This window comes from Coptis chinensis, chromosome 8 (assembly GCF_015680905.1).
Source record: "Coptis chinensis isolate HL-2020 chromosome 8, ASM1568090v1, whole genome shotgun sequence".
Classification (NCBI taxonomy): Eukaryota; Viridiplantae; Streptophyta; class Magnoliopsida; order Ranunculales; family Ranunculaceae; genus Coptis; species Coptis chinensis.
The window spans coordinates 14,353,438-14,373,045 of record NC_141463.1 but is presented as its reverse complement, the minus strand read 5'-3'; the positions used below and the strand labels follow the sequence as shown (position 1 = coordinate 14,373,045).

The following is a 19,608-nucleotide window of genomic DNA, read 5'->3' as shown; positions in this document are numbered from 1 at the left end:
CTATTAAAATGAGATCCTCTCACAATTAAAAAACAGGTTTTTAAAGAGTAATTAAAACAATTTGTTAGGAAATTAAAACAGATCTTTTCCATAATTAAAACATACAATTTGTCATGAAAATTGAATATGTTCTTGAGCAATTTCAAAAGAGTCGATACGTAGGAACGTGCCTATTTTATAGTATATATACATATTATCTATATCTTAATATTAAGGCTCGCACCAAATGTATTTTTCATACTCTATAAAAAATCCACAACATCTCCTATTAAAACCGGAATTCCTCTCCTTATTAAAAAAGTAAATTCAAGCACTTTTAAATTAAAATATAAATCATTGACTTACTAAAATGAGTATCACACTTCTAAATTAAGTCAACTATTAAAACATGATCTCTCCCCTAATTAAAAATGATTTTTTAAGCGGAATTAAAATGATTTGGTATAAAATTAAAACAAGATTCTTTTCCTAATTAATTATTCAAACGTTCGATTTGTCACATAAAAAAAATAATAATAACACCAAAAATGGGAATTTCCCCCTGTTAAAACAAGAATCATTCTACTACTAAAACTAGTATCACACTTCTAAATTAGGTCAACTACTAAAATGGGTTCCCTCCTCGGGTATTTCAATTTAAAGCGCAATTAAAATGATTTGTTAGGAAATTAAAGTGTGGGTCCTTTTATGATCAAAACAATTTATTAAGAAATTTATAATGCTTTAGTCATGATTTGATCTTGAGCATTCAAAATGATTAATTTGTTAGAAATTTTCTATATGTTATTAATCACGTTTTCAAAAGAGCCGGTGCATATACATGGGCCTACTTTATAATTTTTATATACTAAAAAGTAGACCATACGAACCAACTCTTTTAAAAACTTGTTTAACAATCATAACTATACATATATAAATTTTCTAACAAATTGTGATTCATATTTTCGTCGCTAACCCGTTTTAATTTCATAATAAATTGTTTTAATCAAGTTTTAAAAACCCCGTTTTAATTTCTCAACAAATTGTTTTAATTAAGTTTTAAAAATCCATTTTAATTTAGAAGTGTGATTCCAATTTTAATTAGAAGTGCTAGATTTTTATTTTTCAATAGGGGATGAATTCCCATTAATATTATAGGAGAATGATTCCCATTTTAATTAGAAGTGTTAGAATTTCTCTTTTTAATAGGAGAGGAATTTCTGTTTTAATAGGAGTTTGATGACGTGGAATTTTAAGAGAGCTGAAAAAATACCCCTTGTGGGAGCTTTAATATTAACAAGGTTTTAGACCCGGCTATATGGCTGGAATCATTTCTAAAATTCATATCCCTTAAATTTTTGTGAGGAATTCAATGACTGATAATTATTAGCATAAATTTTTGGAGTTGATTTAGCAATGCTTTTTTATTGGAGTCGTATAAAATTTCCTCGTCAGATGTTAATTGACTTATTAGAGTTGTGCTATATTATGAAATTAACTTCTTAAGATTAACAGTTCATGTTGTATTAGGAAATTTCTTATGATTTATTAAGAGTGTCCACGTGGCATACATATATCTCAAGAATGCGCTACCTAGGAAAGAGATTGTCCACATGAGATGTACTCTGTTTTAATATAGAGAGGTGATATATTGATATTGATTTGCTCTTTGCTCTTGTTTATATCTGTATCTTAATATTAACAAAGCTCACACCTCTATTAAAATGATCATCTCCTTTTAAAATGGGAATTTATCCCTTGATTCAAAAGAGAAATTCTTGCACTTCTAAATTAAAATGGGAGTCATTCTCCTATTAATTAAAATGATAATCACACTTTAAAATTAAGTCTACTATTAAAACGGGGTCTCTCCCCTTGTTAAAAATGGAGTTTTAAAGCACAATTAAAACGATTTGTCATAAAATAAAATGGGTTTTCAACTAAAACGTATCATTTTCCAATTAAAGCATACGATTTGTCACGAAATTTGTGTATGTTCATGAACAATTTTTCAAAAGTGCACCAAATGTATTTTCAAAAATTCCACATAAATCGAGAGAGTCACACTTTAATTACAATTCCAAAAAAGAAACAAAAACGGAAATTCCTTCTACTATTAAAACGGGAATCACAACTTCTAAATTAAGTCAAACTATTAAAACTGGATTTCTCTCCTAATTAAAAACTGGTTTTAAAGTACAATTAAAATGATTTGTTAGAAAATTAAAATGGGTTTTCAACTAAAACAAGAAGTTAGAAAATTTCTACTAGTTCTTGAGCAAATTTTCAAAAGAGCGCTACTGTATATGCATATGCACACTTTCTAGTCTTAATATATTAAAACTCACACCCAATGTATTTTCGAGCTCTATTAAAATTCCAAATCATCTCCTATTAAAACTATTAAAACAGAAATTATTCCCCCTTTTTAAAAAAGAAATTTTAGCACTTCTAATTTAAAATGAGAATCCTTCTCCTACTAAAAACGAGAATCACACTTCTAAATTAAGGCAACTATTAAAATAGGACCTTTCCCCCAATTAAAAATGAGTTTTTAAAACTCAATTAACATGTGATTTCAACTAAAACATCATCTTTTTTTTTTCACAATTATTAAAACATTCGATTTGTCATTAAATTTTAATATATACTTGAGCAAGTATTCAAAAGAGCCAGTGTGTAAATTTCTTCTAGTTATCTATATTTATATTTTAATATTAAAGCTTGCATCCAATATGTATATTTTCCAAGCTCTATTAAAAATCTACATCATCTTTAAAACGAAAATTCTTTCTCATATTAAAAATAGGGTGATCTTGGACACACCCATAAAACACACTCACATACCCTAATCCAATAATATCTCCCAAATTATTTTGGGTTATTTCCAATAGAGGGGCATATATATATATATATATATATATATATATATATATATATATATATATATATATATATATATATACCTCTAGTCAGGACTTCCTGTTTTAATAGGAGTTTGATGACATGTAATTTTAAGAGAGCTGAAAAAATACCCCTTGTGGGAGCTTTAATATTAACAAGGTTTTAGACCCGGCCATATGGCCGGAATCATTTCTAAAATTCACATCCCCTAAATTTTTGTGAGGAATTCAATAACTGATAATTATTAGCATAAGTTTTTGGAGTTGATTTAGCAATGTTTTCTTATTGGAGTCGTATAAAATTTCCTCGTCAGATGTTGATTGACTTATTAGAGTTGTGCTGTATTATGAAATTAACTTCTTAAGATTAAGAGTTCATATTGTATTAGAAAACTTCTTATGATTAATTAAGAATGCGCCACCTAGGAAAGAGATTAATTAATAGTGTCCATGTGGCATACATATGTCTTAAGAATGTGCCACCTAGAAAAGAGATTGTCCATATAAAATGTACTCTGCTTTAATATAGAGAGAGGTGATATATTGATATTGATTTGCTCTTTGCTCTTGTTTATATCTACTACTTAATGCCCGTGCCTTCGACGCGGATTGTATTTGAAGATTCTTAAATTGCACGGACATAAAACTATGCTGGCTAAAGAACCTAAAATAATAGTGTGTATTAATATCATCAAAGCATCTATCATGATTGATATATGTAATGTTTGGAGTAGATGATACATAAAAATACAGAAATATCATCACCTTTAAGATCCTTTCGCTTCACTTTCATCCTTGCAGTACTAAAGGTGTGCCTTTGTACTAATGGCACACATTTGTACATAGGTCACATGAGATTTGTAAAGCTTTGGAGCCACTTAAGGCTATACAAACTATAGTTGTAATATTAATGGCTTATTGGCTTGTATTTTTCACTTAACTCCACTTCCTTTTTAGTGAACTCTTAACCCTCACATTATCTTATCAGTCTCAATCACGCCGGCTTAAAACATTTCTGTCTTTCCACATTACATAAGCTTACATTAATCAATTCAAACTATCCATGATCAATTAACATTACTATGCAAGAAAGAACCCTTAATTTCTAGAGCTAAAGGAAAGTCTAAAAAAGGGTCTGTTCTAGTAGCCAAAATTGAGCTACCCCTCCTGCAACGATAAAACACAATTAATTATAGAAAGTGCCTCACCAACAACTTTTTTTTTTACCTTCTTTTAAACACTCAAGCATGGCAGAACGAACTTTATTTTAGGAGAGAAGTCTGTCTTGGTAGGGATTAAAAGAAGAGGAAAGTGTCCTATGATTGTTATAAATCAATTAGTAAAAGAAGGTTGTGTACGATAGTGAGGCAAGAAGAGCGACCAACAAAGAGAGTGCAGAAAGATATCCAATGATTATTTTGCCAAAAAAAAAAAGTGATTGAAAGAATTATATAGGTGCCTGAATTTTGAAACCATAGACAAATCTTAAAATAATGCCAAAATCAAAATTCCAATAGCCCTATTTTTGGGGTAGCAATAGCTAAGACAAATTAATAAAAGACTTCTTTGCACAACACTGTAAGAAACCAAAGAAACAGACAACGACAAAAAACTATTATATAAAGAATACATGAAGCCATAACACAAAACTCATTACCTGTAGAAAATCCTTTCACAACATTGAAAATTTGAAACCAAGAAAACTATCTGAGGTGGATATCTAAACTGCGCTTCATACATTGTCCGACTCGAACTCCCTGAAAAATGTTCTTTCAAATTCTTGTTCTTGCATGCACTTTTCCTGCTCCTGAATTTTCCTTGCCCTTTTTTATAATGCTTTAATTTGGCTTTCTTTCTGGATTGAGAGTCCTCCTGATGAGTAGATAAAAACTTAGCATGCAGTAGGCGTCTTTTGCATGGTAAAAAGTATAATCCAAAAGCTAACTAATAACACAAATAGAAAGCCGCCATCCAGGGGGTACTTAATGAAACTGTTGGTTGCAAGTTGACCTAACAAAATATAGATAATTGGTAAAGCTCTAGTCTCTTAACCTCCATTTCTAGCATACTAATCGTCTAGAACCTATCCATATATTGTGAAAGCACACCAAGCTTGCATACATGCCATATGTACTTATATAGTTATATGCAGTAGCCAAATTGAAGATATATATTTAAAGTAGGAGGTGTCTTGAATGTTCCAGTCTATTGTTGTTCACTTTGTTCGTATATGATTTTACTAAGCAAAAGGGCACAAAGGGAGCATGTCACTTCCATTAAAGAAAACTGACATTTTCATTCTACACTTTAGACTTTGATTCTTCATAAAGATGCAAGGTCTTTTTATTTGTCTGCTCTACACCCAGACCACGCTTGTTAGTTGTTCTTCACATGTGTTTGCAGTGGCTCCAACGTTCCCTATATTCCCAACAGATACAGACTGCTAAGTAAGTCACAAAGATATGTAATTACTTAACAGGTGAAAAATACAAACAGTAATGACAAATTCAAAAGAGCAAGCTAATGAGACTTGTAACGTTGCCAATAGACTTGAGCATAATTGGATGATAGAGTTGATATTCATGGTACCATTGTCTCTATAGTTGGACAATCCTTGGCACCATTATTATTTTCTTAATAGTGGAAGAAGATATGCACACCATAGTTTCATTGACAGTTTGAGGTATGAAGTTTCTCCCTCACCATTGTTGAACTTGAACAATTGACTTTTGTTAGAAAATAAATTAAGACATGCGGCAAAAACGAATTTGCTAGTAAAAACAATTATACGCATACTCCAAAAATATACTTAAACCCGGCCTGATTTCTTGCGCAACTTTAGTTTGAAGTTGCTTCCTTAACCTTGATTGATGAACTTGTAAGTCTGACTGTTGTGATTAAAAAAAAATGTGGGTAGTGTGACTATTGATGGATGAAGTTGTAAGTCTGGGACGGATGCCTCCTAAACAATAACAGTGATAAGAATAATACGCATACCTCAACTTCTTTGACCATTTGCGTTTGAACTTTGTCATGAATTGTTGCCTGATACATTTCTCTGCAGAGGAAAATGGAATGACAAACTTAAAACACATTAAGCGATATGATAAATCTGTCCAAATATACAACACATTTTAAAGAATGCGCACACTTTAACACCAGTCAACAATTTCAGGCATACCTTGACTTCAATCACCGTGTGCGCATCAACTTGCTCCGGCATGCTTGAAGTTAAAGCGAACTTAAAGTAACTAAAAAGTCTTGTGCTTAAACAATAAGAAAGAAGGAAGAAACAAATTAATTATGGAAGAAGAACTTCATGCTTTCCATTGCAAAACTCCGAAACAGATGTAAAATTTAGGGTGAACTAGTGTTCCCCCCCACTAGATGTGAAATTAGGGTCTCCCCCCTAAACACACGGTCAACTTGGTTTGACCGTTAACTTTCAAGTCAAACAACTGAAAATAACATAAATGCCCCCACCTAATTAAAGTTGACCGTGTGTTTAGGGGGGAGACCCTAATTTCCCATCTAGTGGGGGATCCTAATTGGCTCATCTAGTGGGGGGGTAATACTAGTTAACCCTAAAATTTATTAACAATGTTAGAAATGGGGTTAACACACTCTCAAAATGCGGTTTGGTCAGACAAACTACCAAGCACTATTATAGGGTAGAAGTAAATGATTAGAGATGACGACACAACGACAACAAAGCAAGGAAAATTTGGTATGCAGTTCAAAAACAAATTGCTTAAAAAATTAAATGCAAAAAGACACAAAGCAAACCCTAAAAACTTCTAGGCCATTTGGTATGGATAAGACATTGACCGAAAGGGCCATTATTCAGAGGAACTATTAAGAAAAGTTTTAAAGAGAGATATACGATTTCCATTCTTCAAGCGATGTGAGCAGATCGGTCAAGCTCCTTCCACCCGATCTCATGAGGTCATTCTAACAAATGGTGAGGGACCCCAACACTGATAACCATTTTTTTTTTTAACATGTTTTACCCATAATATGAAAACAAAATTTGAGGAAGAAGAAGATGTAAGAGTTAATACCTATTGAGAATGTGAAGTCCACCGCTGGGAATTGATTTTAATTTGTAGACAATGACAGTGAGCAAAGAGAGTGATTAACTCTAAGCTTCTATATCTGAAACAAAGGAAGGACTTAAAATAGAAACTCTAATAAGGTTGGTGAATGACTTAAATTTAAACTCTAAGGTTTAAATCCCATTGGAAGTGTTCCTGCTACACTCAATTAACAATTACAAAAATTGCTATTTTCCATTAGGCAACTACAGAAATTGAATACCATTTTTCCTATTTCTGAAAAAACAAAAGTTTTATACTTGCCTTGTTTGATTTTCCTCCTGTGCAGCATTATTAGCAAGTTGTGCAAGAGTTATTTTAGGAACCTGCAAAACCATAATCGTAAACTTACCCTAGAAATTTAAATTGACAACCTAAATAGAAGAAAAAGGCTTACATAAACAGAAGGAAAACCAAAGTGGTGACCTAAACGAAAGTGAGTTAAAGATTCTATTGAGATGAGGGTAGATGATTCATGGTGTTGCCACAGACTAAGTGAGAGGGAGAGGGAGAGTGAGGGGTAGATGGAGGGACAGAAGGAGGGAGATGGAGAACGAAGAGTTTAGTTGGTTAAATTGGTGGGGAGTTCGTGGGACTTTTGATGTTTGGTTTTATTGCCCTAATTAATTCTAATCTAACTCACACTATAAGATTTATCCACCTTTAGATTAAATCCCAGCCGTTGGCTATCAAGACCGCATAAATTCAACTCTTGGTTGCATAAATAACCAATTTGCAATTTCCCCGCCAAAACGAAATCTATTTGGATGTGCTTCTGTGCTAGAATTAACATGACCAAAACTACCATTCATTCATATCTGTAAACAGAATGGCTATCTTGAGCATTAAGTATTATATGAATTCAACAAAAAAAAATACCAGCAGAAATACAAATACATAAACTGTTTAGTGGCACATTGACAAAGAAGCAACATGAATCACCACTACACCCTAATTTAGCTCAGCAATATTATTCAATTTATATTTGGAATCAATAATCAAGGTATAGAATTACAAAATTGGTCTATCTAAGGGTTGGGATAATCTATGACTGTGTCACCTTAAAGATTGCAACCCTTCCTAGTTGACATGGCAGTGATATCATTTTTTAGACCTACTACATTCTAATTCTTTAAGGCATTTTTACCTGCTGAATTGAGATAATACACTCATTTTGGAAAGGCCCATGGAAAACTAAACAAAAAGTAGTCATCTAACCTTTAGTGTAAAGCCAAAGACGATCTTGCAATTCCAAATGCCAAATGCAAAACCGGAAAGACCTCTGTGCTGAAGTGTGGAAATAACAACTTTTAGAAAAGTTGGCACGGATTCCATCAAGAGGCATTTAATGAAGGGCTGCAAATTGACCATGATTAAGATGGCATAAGCATACTTGTGCGATAGATAGTACTACTCTAATATACTATAGACATTGAAATAAGAAGTTTATCATAAAATAGAAAGAACAACTTTAAGAGAGTAATCAAAAGGAGCAAAGTAAACCCACAACCAAAAACCCCATGAACAAAAACTGGCAATCACTTCATACAGTTGAACGTAAGATATGAAAGCAAGACAGATTGTGTCTAAAAATACCTTCGGCTTTGCTTCCCCTTTTTGTAACTTTAAGATGTCCTCCTTCAATATGCTTTTTCCTAGAGCAATAATTTATCAGATGCATGTGCTACAACATACAACCAGTCTAATCATAAAAATTAAATACTTAACAGAATGTTTCTCACCTTCTTTGTCACGAAAAATAGGTTCCTCACCTCTTCCACAGTTCCACCCATAGAAGGATCCAACTGTTTATACCTTAATATCATTAATAAAATCAATATCTGACACTTAATTATGAACCAATATCTATAACTTATGCTGTTCAAATGGGGAAAAAAAGAAAAAAAAAAAAAAGGAAAAGTATTGACATAAATGATCATAAATAGGAAATTCAGTTCGGTAAGAGAATTACTGACTCAACTCTTCCTTCCTTTTCCTCTCAATATCTTTTTTTATCATGAGAACTGGTCCATTGAAGAAAAAATTTTGATTTAGAAAATTGAATAAAAGAGTTGTAATTGATCTTGAAAATTGATTGACAGAGAGAATTGGGAAAAAAATGAAACGTACCTGATATCAAACTAAGTAACTTATGCTGGGCCTGTATCCTTTTTTAGGCTCACTAGGATTCTTATTGGTTGGAACTTCTAGTTACCTTGGTAGGAATCTTATATCCTTATTTCCTTCTCAGCAAATTATTTTTTTTTCACAAGGGATCGTGATATCTTTCTATGGGATCGCAGGTTTGTTCATTAGCTCCCATTTGTGGTGCACAATTTCGTGGAATGTAGGTAGTGGTTTTGACAGATTCGATAGAAAAAAGGGAATAGTGTGCATTTTTCGTTGGGGATTCCCTAGAAGAAATCGTTGCATCTTCCTTCGATTCCTTATGAGAGATATTCAGTCGATTAGAATAGAGGTTAAAAAAGGTATTTACCCTTGGCATGTACTTTATATGGAAATTAGAGGACAGGTTGCCATCCCCTTGAGTCCTTGACTCGTACTGATGAGAATTTGACTCCGCGAAAAAAGGGTTGCAGAGTTGGCCTATTTTTTGCACGTACCAATTGAAGTATTTTGAAATGAATTGAAGAATTAATGCTTTCGCAGCATTGAGTAAGGACCTCATAAATTTTTATTATATAACAACTTAGCTTAAGTTTTTTTAGAACGCTCAAAACAGAGGATCAAAAAATTGGGTCGTTTATAACTATAATCATTCTATTTCTCTTTTTTTGCTACTCGTTTTTGGTTTTATCATATTCATATTTTTCTGAAATTTCCCTCAATCATATTCATATATGTGTGTGTGTGTGTGTGTGTGTGTGTGTGTGTGTGTGTGTGTGTGTGTGTGTGTGTGTGTGTGTGTGTGTTGATCTATAGTATATGTTGGAGGGCTGGGGTACAAGTGAAGAAGGAGATTCCTGCCAATTTTTTATTGATCCGTATGAGAATAGATCGATGCTTCGGCCTGTGAATGTATTGATCTACAGTTGGTCGGGGGGAAAACATGCGTGTGTTGATATAACTAGAGCATCGTTGGTAGAGCTTGGGGATGAAGTCTTTGAGGTGGGATAAACAACTATTAGAGCAGCGGCAGGGAAGATTGAGAAACACGATAAGAGGTTGCAAAAAGTTAGGATTTGCTATTCAAAAAGGACTTGCGGCGCAACTTGTTGCACGCTTGTCTTAATTATTTATAAAACTCGTTATCATTATTAAAAAAAATGAAAAAAAAAATAAAGAAAACAACATTCGTCAAATTTGATTTCGATTTTTTTTTTCTTCATCTTCATTAGGTTGGTATTCATCCCCATTACTTTGGTATGGTTGATTCAAATCAAAGGCGTGGGTGCTTGCATGTTTATTAGTGAGAGAAATGTTGCTAAAGAAGAGGCTATTGGAGAAGAAATCAAGATCATTTCTTTTTTATAAAAGAAGAAGAACACGTTCTTGTTCTTTTTCAATTACAATTAGAGTATTTAGGGTTTAGATTTGGGTCCTTAATAGTCTCACGATGTATATATTCTAATAAATGAATTGTTTTGTCTTGGGTACACCTAATAAAAAAAGGATATTTGATAAGCACCCAAAACTGTAATACTAAACCCCGAGGGACATAGCATTTTGGTTAAGGGTCTTTTTGTAGTACGTCACACTATAATAGTGCACTTTTGAGTTTAGTCACATGAAGTTCAAATATTTGATTTTAGTCACACTCTGTCAACTTTTCTGTCTCAATATGTTAGTCAACGTATTTGACTAGGTCAAACCGTACGTTGACCGTATATATATACATAACCCCCCCCCCCTTTTTTATACAATCCATCATCACTCACCACTATACTCGAGGACAATCTTAGTGGTAGAAAACAAATATTATCAATCTGGTCTAACAACTTGAATCTCGATGAATATCGAAAGTCAATTAAATTAGGGTACTCAACAAACAAAACTAGGGTTAATGGTTCCCGAAACAAAACAAAGCATTCTTCAAAATTACTCACATCCAATTGGAAATTAATGGCATTTGAAAGAAGTTAAGAGGCAGGGACAAAGAGAGATCGCAATTTGTTAACTTCTCCTCAAAAGGTATGTGCTTATTCTAATTTAACATTGTTACCCTGATTTAACAATGTTTACTGTAATTTCATCCATTTTTAATGACAAAAATTTGGGGGTTTGTTGTCTAATTAACAAAGGGTACCCATTAACAAATTGGGTAAAATTATTTAGTCAATTGATGTTTATTGCTTACTAATTAGAGGGTGTTCGTGGTTCAATTGCTATGTAGGCATGAGTCAGCCTGGTTACAAGGTCATTAGGGCATTTTATGGTGGTAAATGGGTTATTAATTGTATTAATGGATTAAGATTATTTCAGTACGTTGGAGGTAATGTGGTTGATTCAAAAAAATTCCAGAAAAATTATATGACCAAGGGGAAACTGTTAGGTTGGATACATGAGGTTATTCCCTCTCCTCCTAATGAAAAAGTTATGATTTATTCCTTGGTGAGTGGATCAAAGTTACTCTTAGAGACTGATGCTAGGGTGATGAACTTTTGGAGTAAGTCAAATCCAGACAAAAATGGACATGTGCATATTTATGTGGATTTTCTACAAGACCTCACTGGGGTCATGCCTCCCCCACCTACAATACAAACCATTAACCCAGTCATACCTTCTCCACCTACAACACAAACCAATAACCTAGTCATACCTTCCCCACCTACAACACATGCCAATAACTCAATCATACCTTCCCCACCTACAACACAAGCCAATAACCCAATCATACCTTCCCCACCTACAACACAGACCAATAACCTAGTCATACCTTTCCCACCTACAACACAGACCAATAAAAAAATGCACACAACAATGTAAGGTGAACCCTACTAACCCAACAGCTAAGAGGAAGAATCTACCATTGAAGAGAAACACAGTTGATGAAGAATGTGTTGATATAGAGAATGCTGGGACTGCTAGGACTATTGGGAATGCCAATGGTCATGAAGTTGTTGAAGGTATGATTGTGTTTGTATTTGATTTTGTTATAAATTTATGGGTGTGTCTGTTTCATTGATATCTATTTCTTATGCATAGATACTGGGGTCAGAGTAGATATTGATCATGTGGAGCCTGAAGAAGGCTATCACAGTAATCTTTGAGATAGTGAATATGATGAGGAAAAGTTAAATGAAGAACAAGGCATAGAAATTGAAGAAGAGGATGAGGCTGATGTTGAGGTTGAGGATGAGTTAGAAGATGCATATGAGGTTGATGAACAAGAGGAAGAGATTCAGAAGTATCTTGTAGGTTCAAATATTGAGGAGTTTGTTAGGAATAATTCTACATGTCATCCAGAAAAGAGGGTTGAGGAAACTAATGTGGGTAAGGGGTTAAAACTTGCGCTTGGTCAGGAATGGGCTACAAAAGAGGAAGCCAGACAATATATGAGGACTTATGGTATTCAAAATAGGTTTGTGATATCATGGGATTACAATGACAATAGGAGGTTGAGATTAACTTGTGACACAGAGCATTTACAAAGCAAGAAAGAGAATAGAGGGAGGAAAAGGAAAGGGAAGAAACATGGGCAAAAGAAACAAAAGAAAGGGAAGAAAGGCAAATCCAAATGCAAATGGTTTGGCAATCTAACTAGGTTAAATGATCAACACACTTTCAAGCTCAAGACTGCAAACTTTGAGCACACCTGTAACCAAGAAAGCAATCATAGAAACCTTATGGCTAATGCTAATTGGATTTCTGGCCAGATTGATGAACAAATGAGGTTGCATTACAAGTCATACAGACCTAGGGATATCATTAAGATCATATGGAAGGATTTCACAGTTAAGATCAAGTGCTGGCAGGCTTTATGAATACTTTGGCATGCCAGAGCTATAACTTTGGATAAGATTCATGGCAATTATGAATACTTTTACAATAGACTGCCTGAGATGTGTAAGCAGTTGCTAATAGCTAACCCTGGTAGTAGTTTCAAGTGTGCAAGGGATGATGCTACAAAGAAGTTCACTGGGTTATGTGTGGCCTTTAAGGCTAGTTTGAGAGGGTTTGTAAGAGGCTGTAGGCCCATCATTGGATTAGATGGGTGTTTCTTAAAGGGTAAATATGGTGGGATTTATTTGTCAATTGTAAGTTTAGATGGTAATAATGGCATGTTCCCTTTGGCTATCTACATTTGCAAGGTGGAGAATAAGGAGAATTGGACAAATTTCTTGGAGATTATGAAGAATGACCTCGAGGATCACTCATTCAATCTAACTATCATGTCGATGAAGGCGATGGTTTGGACATAGCAGTGAGCACTATATTTCCTAGGGTTGATCAGAGGTTCTGCTTTAGACATATATTTCAGAACATGTAAAAGTATCACAGAGGGCCTCTGATGGAAAGATTGGCATGGGGAGCATCTAGTGCATACACAGAACATGAGTTCAAGACCTTTATGGAAGACCTTGAAATTGCAGCACTGAATGAAGAAATCAGAAAGAAAGGGATACCAAGTAATGGTGAAGATGTCCAACCAAAGAGACCAAAGGTGAAGACAGCCAAGGAGTACCTTATGAAAGAGGAAACTAAATTGTGGGCAAGACATGCTTTTGATATAAGGTCAAAAGTTGAACATGTTACCAATAACTTCTCAGAGTCATTCAATTCTTGGATTCTAGAAATCAGGGACAAACCAATACACCAGATGGCTTTGCAATTCACTCTTATGATGAGTAGTTTATTGTATCAGAAAAGGGTCCAAGGAGATAGTATGGGTGCAGACCTTGAACTTGTGCCTAGGGTTAAGGAGATCATTGCAAAGCATTTGGATGCTGTCAGGGGATATAATGTCTCAGGGTCAACTGAGTTTACATTTGTTGTGTCAACTGAAAGTAAATGGTGGAATGTGAACTTAGATGCTCATAGCTGTGATTGCAAGGAGTGGATCTTTCACGGGATACCATGTATTCATGCTGTATGTGCTATATCTCATATGACTATCGAAAGGGGCATAAATTGGACTCAGTAAGTATTTTAAGTCTTTACTCTCATATTTATACCCATTATTTATTTCATTTTTATAAGATATTTGTCATTTCAAGTCTATTTGTCTATTTGTAGGTATTGTAGCCTTTTTTTAACTGTTAGAATGTATAGAAGAACATATGCAGACTGCATCTTACCACCACTTCATGAGACTGCATGGGACAAGGTCAGTAGTTGCATTTGTGCTCCTTTTTTTGTGCCTTTTTTATACTTACATGGTTTATGACATCTGTATACTCACATGGTGTGGTGCATGTAGGAACCATCTGATGTGCTACCACCCATGCTTTCAAGGAGACCAGGTAGGCCTAGGGTGAATAGGAAGAGAGGTGAAGATGAGGGGACCTCAGTCCACAAAAAACAAAAGAAAATGTAGTAAATGTGGGATGATTGGTCATAATAAAGTCAGTTGTCAAGGAGGGCCAGTTGCACAGAAAGGTAGAGCAAAGAAGAACAAGGGTGGACCAGCTACAGAGAAAGGTGGAGGATCCAAAGAAAAAGGTGGGGACAAAGTGGATGCATCTCAAGAGACTTTAACAGTTCCATCTCAAGATACAATGTGTCTAGAGTTGTTTGTCAGACTTCCAAAAGCTCCCTGTAAAACACAAAGAAAGAGACAACTTGAAGACCCATCAGCACAAGCTTTGCAACAGACAAAAAAGCATAAGAATGGTGTTAGTGCATCTCAGCCAACAAAAAAGGGTCCTACTGGTGCAAAGGGTCCTACTGGTGCAAGTTCTTCTCAGCCAACAGCAAAGAGTCATGCTACAAGTGCTTCTCAGCCAACAGCAAAGGGTCATGCTACAAGTGCTTCTCAACCAAAAGAAAATGGTCCTACTGGTGCAAATTCTTCTCAGCCAACAGCAAATGGTCGTGCTACAACTGCTTCTCAGCTAACAACAAAGGGTCCAACAAGAAAGGGTTGTGCTGTAAGTGCTTCTCAGCCACCAACTTTAGCTTCAAGAACTCAGTGAACTTGTTTTTATTGGGTTCTTTTCTTTTTTTTTTGGAGCAGATGTATGTATGAGTACCCTATATGTATTTTGGGTTGTACTGAATGTTTTGGGTGGTTGTTATTAGGTTTTGGAAACATAGATTTGTTATTAGGTTTTGGACCCTCACGTTCTTTTTAGGAACATATGTAATCATGTTTAAGTCAAATTCAGAAAAGTCATTGTGCATTCAGAATTCAGAAACGTCATTGTGCATTCAGAATTCAGAAAAGTTATTATGCATTATCAAATTGAAAAACCCAAAATACATTCTTCATTTCATTTCAAATAGCAGTACATCCATTACAACTTAGGGTGCAAACCCTAAAGACTTAACAAGGGCACACACATCTTTCACACTCCATTCTACAGTCAATTTAGAGGTACCCTCCACTGTTACCTTCACCTTCCCTCATTTAGTGCCCACCTTGTCACTTTTCACAAGTGTTTCATGCCTTGCTTCATTAAGTTCTTCATCTGGGAGATCAATCCATTTGAACGCAATGCATTTAGGTTGACTTTTGCACCTTAGAAACCTTTTACTAGTGTTTTTGCCTTGATTACAAAAAAATACAGTCATTGTGTTTGATTTGCACAACACACATAAGTAGTTCAACCAACGACAGTCTCTCTTCATGTGGTCTGTATCAACACAAAGAAAACAACCCCCTTTACCCAAAATGCAAAACAAAAAGGGTAAATATCAGTACCTTTATCGTTCTTCAAAAAACCCAAATTTCCTTGAGATGGTCAAATTCTTTACCTGTTTAGATGATTCGCCTTCTTCCCCTCCTCCCATTTTGTTGAGATATTGAGAGAGATTGTTAGATTGTGAGAGAGTTCAATTGTTAGAGAGCCAGAGAGATCGAGAGATTGTTAGAGTTGATATATTTGGAGGTTGACCCAATGACTTATACTTCTCCCAACATGTATTTGTTTTCTACCACCACTATAAGAAAGCTGACTTTTAGCCACGGACCAAAACCGTGGGTAAAGGGCTTTAGCCACGGCTATCGGCTGTTGCAAGTCTGTGGGGTTTTGACCTGTAGGGAAAATGTTAGCTACAGCGAATGACCATGGGTAAATGTGACGGTCCACGCAACAGCTTAAGTCGTAGGAACTTGCCACTGCGAATGACCGTGGCAAACGCCATCGCAAGTGCCATAGATAATGACCGTGGGAATAGCCGTAGCAACTACCACAGCTCTCGACCGTGGTATAAGCCGTGGCAAGTGCCATAGATAATAACCGTGGCATAATCCGTTGCAATTATTTTTGTGAGAGATAAAAGCTGTGGCATAATCCGTGGTAAAAGTACCTCCACACACATCTTTTTTTGTTATCTCACGGACATTGGCCGTGGCTAAAACGCGTTTTAGAATTATATATATATATATATATATATATATATATATATATATATATATATATATATATATATATATATATATATATATAATCCACTTTTGCCTTTCAATCCAACTAATAATCCATCCATCCTAATAACAATATTACAAAGAAGCCACATTCCCAATCAAAATTCCTTTGCCGAATAATAGATAAAGAGATGAATATTCATACAAGTGAAAAAAAAAAAAAAAAAGTCAGAGCATTTATTACCACAAGCTCAATATAATATGAATTTCCAAATATTTTTCAATATATTTCATCACCCCGTACAAGTAATAATGCCTTAGTTCACCTCGCGCATGTTTCTCCGTTACGTTTTATCATTCCCTTGCACTTGAATACTTTCGAAAATGATTTGAAGTCCGAGCTTCATAGAACCCTAGCCTTAATAACCTTTTCATGAGCATCCACCTGCATACAAATACCTACATACAAATGAATCACAAGGAAATGATATTAAAGTCAAAATCCCATAAGTCTAAAAGTCGGAACCTAGCTGAATGGAAAACCATAATTTGAAGAATTCTACTGCTCCAACTTTATATCAACAGTAATTCATGAAGTTTGGTTGTCATCAACTGCTACATGCTTACATAGTTATATCAACATCCATTCCCTCATATCATCCTACATATATGTCAGAAATAAATCTTCATGTATATTGTGAAGAACATAAAATGATACAACGTTTAATAAGATGCATGTGTAATTCAATAGAACTTGAGATAAGAAACAGTCCTTGGCTTTAGCTTACCACAGTAGCAGGTCACACTTGATTAGAAGTAAACAGAAGTGAAAACAAGAGAAGCTCCAACATGATACTATTAGCAAGTGAAAACATAACTTCATTGTGACCACAATAGTTTTTGGCATTCATATACTTTTAACACCAGTTATCAACCCAAGGACCATTAACTGAAGATAGGGACTATCATGCAGACCTGATTATCATAATAATAGTTATGCATTTTCTCTGCATTTACTCTTCAAGTGAAAAATGTTATGTCAAGTGTATATCCCTGCACATAATCATAATCTAACCATTCACAATTGAGACTCCACACTTTGGATTTAGTGACTGCTTATCGCCTTCTCTATAGACAGCACATGGTCATTGCTTAAAGACCCATTCACATGTTAATAAGCAACATGAACTGAAAGACTGTAGGGATGCAGAAATGTTTTTGTTAAGTTCTTTCATGCAATGAAGCTGATGGAGAATTCCTTCCCCGGCTCTATTCTTTTCTAGGAAAGAGATAAGTTGGATGGAATCGAGGAAAAAGTGAAAAACTGTACTACAAGGCTTTCTTCAGAAGTTCACTGACGCATATTCCTTAAAGTATGACCCACTTCAATTGCACACAATCAATTATATTAATTCTCTTAGGGGTTTAAGAAACCCAGTCTCAAAACAAAAACCTGACCTTTCTATAAGCCTTCACAAACTCCAAGCTAGCACAAAATCTCTTCATACAATTCTGACAAAGTTCAGCTGATGTAAAACCCGTTATTTTATAATTACGTTCTAGAAGAGCTCTGTCAACTGCTTGACCACATCTGCATTTCAATGATAACACATGGTTTAAGGACTATAGTTAATCCCTAAAAAGAGATGAGGAAACAAGTGAAAAACTTATATGAATATATAGAAAAATTTATTTTGGCAGATTAACTATACGTCAGATTTCACTACGAGAGTAATACTTCCAAATAACTTTGAATTAAGGTAAATATTCTATACCTTGGCAAATGGACGGTGTTGTTTGGAACTTTTGCCACATTCCATGATGAGTAGCAAGATCGAAATTAAGGATTTTGGTAGCAAGATATGCAGCTTTAGCAGCAATATGATGAGGTATAAATTGAAGCCATAAAGAACTTCGGAGCCTGCCAAGAAAAGAAAAGAAAAGCCGAGCTTAGTTGCTTGATAGGACTGTATAAAATGTACAACCCCATGATAATTTAGGATTTGAAAAATAAATACTGTGTAACCAGCCATCTTCACAAAGTCTATAAATGAACAGGGTAATGTCTTGCAAATCGGTATTTCCACATCAACGAGTCTATATCCAGGTCTCCAGGATAGAGGAAAGTTAAATCTAAATTATATATTCCCAAACATGCAAAGCAAGCCTAACTCTTTAACATTCTTATCCTTACCAACTATTAAAGCAGCCACCGGTGGAAAATTAGCCAAGAATCTTACGCAAATCTTGTGACAGAGAACCAAAACTATAGCAAAATGACGGGGCTCAATTCGATTCTCCGATTGGTCCATCCGGACGAGAATTCAATCTGATAAGTATTGTAAATTTGCAAAAAGCAATATAAGAGAATAGATGTCTCAAAGTGCATGTCCGCATCTTACGCTCAATGGTTTACTAATTGAAAAGCATGCCAAATGCACGCTTCATGTTCATGTCCTAAACTTTTAGGATAACATAATGCAGGACATAAAGGTCGAAGTCGGGAATTTGGAATGTGTGATGCAAGGGACCAAGAAACATGCACACATATGCTCAGGATACTGGTGAAATGGGTGCCACCACTACCACTAGAGAAAGTTGTACTGAAGGTCCACTAATATACATTAGACAACAAAAAATAACAAATGTTATATACGATAATCAGATAAGGCAAAGGTATCTATAAAAATATTCCATTATAAATAAAGTACAAATGCAAATTCTTTTCTAGGAGTAAGAGAAACACTACAATTAAGTTTTTCAAGCTGACGACCTAGCTTCTCTATACAATTGTAATGAGGATAGCTTAATTTGTTTTGTCCTTCCTCTGGACTTTGTATCAGACAAGATTGTAAGGGAGGAGATTAATGATAGATTGTACTCTATGAGGATTCAATAAATACAGGTGAGGGTCTGCCTAACCCTAGCTTAATCTTCAAAAAAAAAAACCAAAAAAAAGTTTTGAAATCCGATGTCGAAAACATAGTTTCTGGACACATTCACAAATACTTAAACCAAACTAGAACCAAGACAATATAATAACACAAACCAAGATTATAAATTTCACCTTTTGATAAATCAAATACAACAAACTTGGCTATTAGAAAACATACTCAAAGGAACTATATATAGTCAACAAAGA

The 19,608-nt window shown here is 34.6% G+C and overlaps 1 protein-coding gene and 2 long non-coding RNA genes across 3 annotated transcripts; 1 reads left to right on the top strand and 2 right to left on the bottom strand.

Moving 5' to 3' along the window:
• Nucleotides 1–6,942: 6,942 nt before the first annotated feature.
• LOC147480110 (uncharacterized) lies at nt 6,943–8,328 on the bottom strand. Its single transcript, XR_015204858.1, has 3 exons — nt 8,195–8,328; nt 7,237–7,302; nt 6,943–7,037 (listed from the first exon to the last, which is right to left on the bottom strand). It is a non-coding gene; the product is annotated as an uncharacterized LOC147480110 (long non-coding RNA).
• A 5,120-nt stretch (nt 8,329–13,448) lies between these two features.
• On the top strand, nt 13,449–14,474 carry LOC147480109 (uncharacterized). Its single transcript, XM_086578560.1, has 3 exons — nt 13,449–14,077; nt 14,174–14,264; nt 14,358–14,474. Exons 1-3 carry the CDS (start codon nt 13,449–13,451, stop codon nt 14,472–14,474), a joined length of 837 nt encoding a protein of 278 aa, XP_086434686.1.
• Nucleotides 14,475–16,702: 2,228 nt separating this feature from the next.
• Nucleotides 16,703–18,544, bottom strand: LOC147480108 (uncharacterized). Its single transcript, XR_015205226.1, has 2 exons — nt 18,242–18,544; nt 16,703–16,925 (listed from the first exon to the last, which is right to left on the bottom strand). It is a non-coding gene; the product is annotated as an uncharacterized LOC147480108 (long non-coding RNA).
• Nucleotides 18,545–19,608: the final 1,064 nt, after the last annotated feature.

Bases quoted from the DNA above. Each gene is read 5' to 3' on its own strand.
- LOC147480109 (XM_086578560.1), top strand. From the start codon at position 13,449: ATGGAAAGATTGGCATGGGGAGCATCTAGTGCATACACAGAACATGAG. The intron at 14,078-14,173 runs GTAAGTATTTTA...GTCTATTTGTAG, and splicing joins AGGGGCATAAATTGGACTCA to GTATTGTAGCCTTTTTTTAA. The intron at 14,265-14,357 runs GTCAGTAGTTGC...TGGTGCATGTAG, and splicing joins ATGAGACTGCATGGGACAAG to GAACCATCTGATGTGCTACC.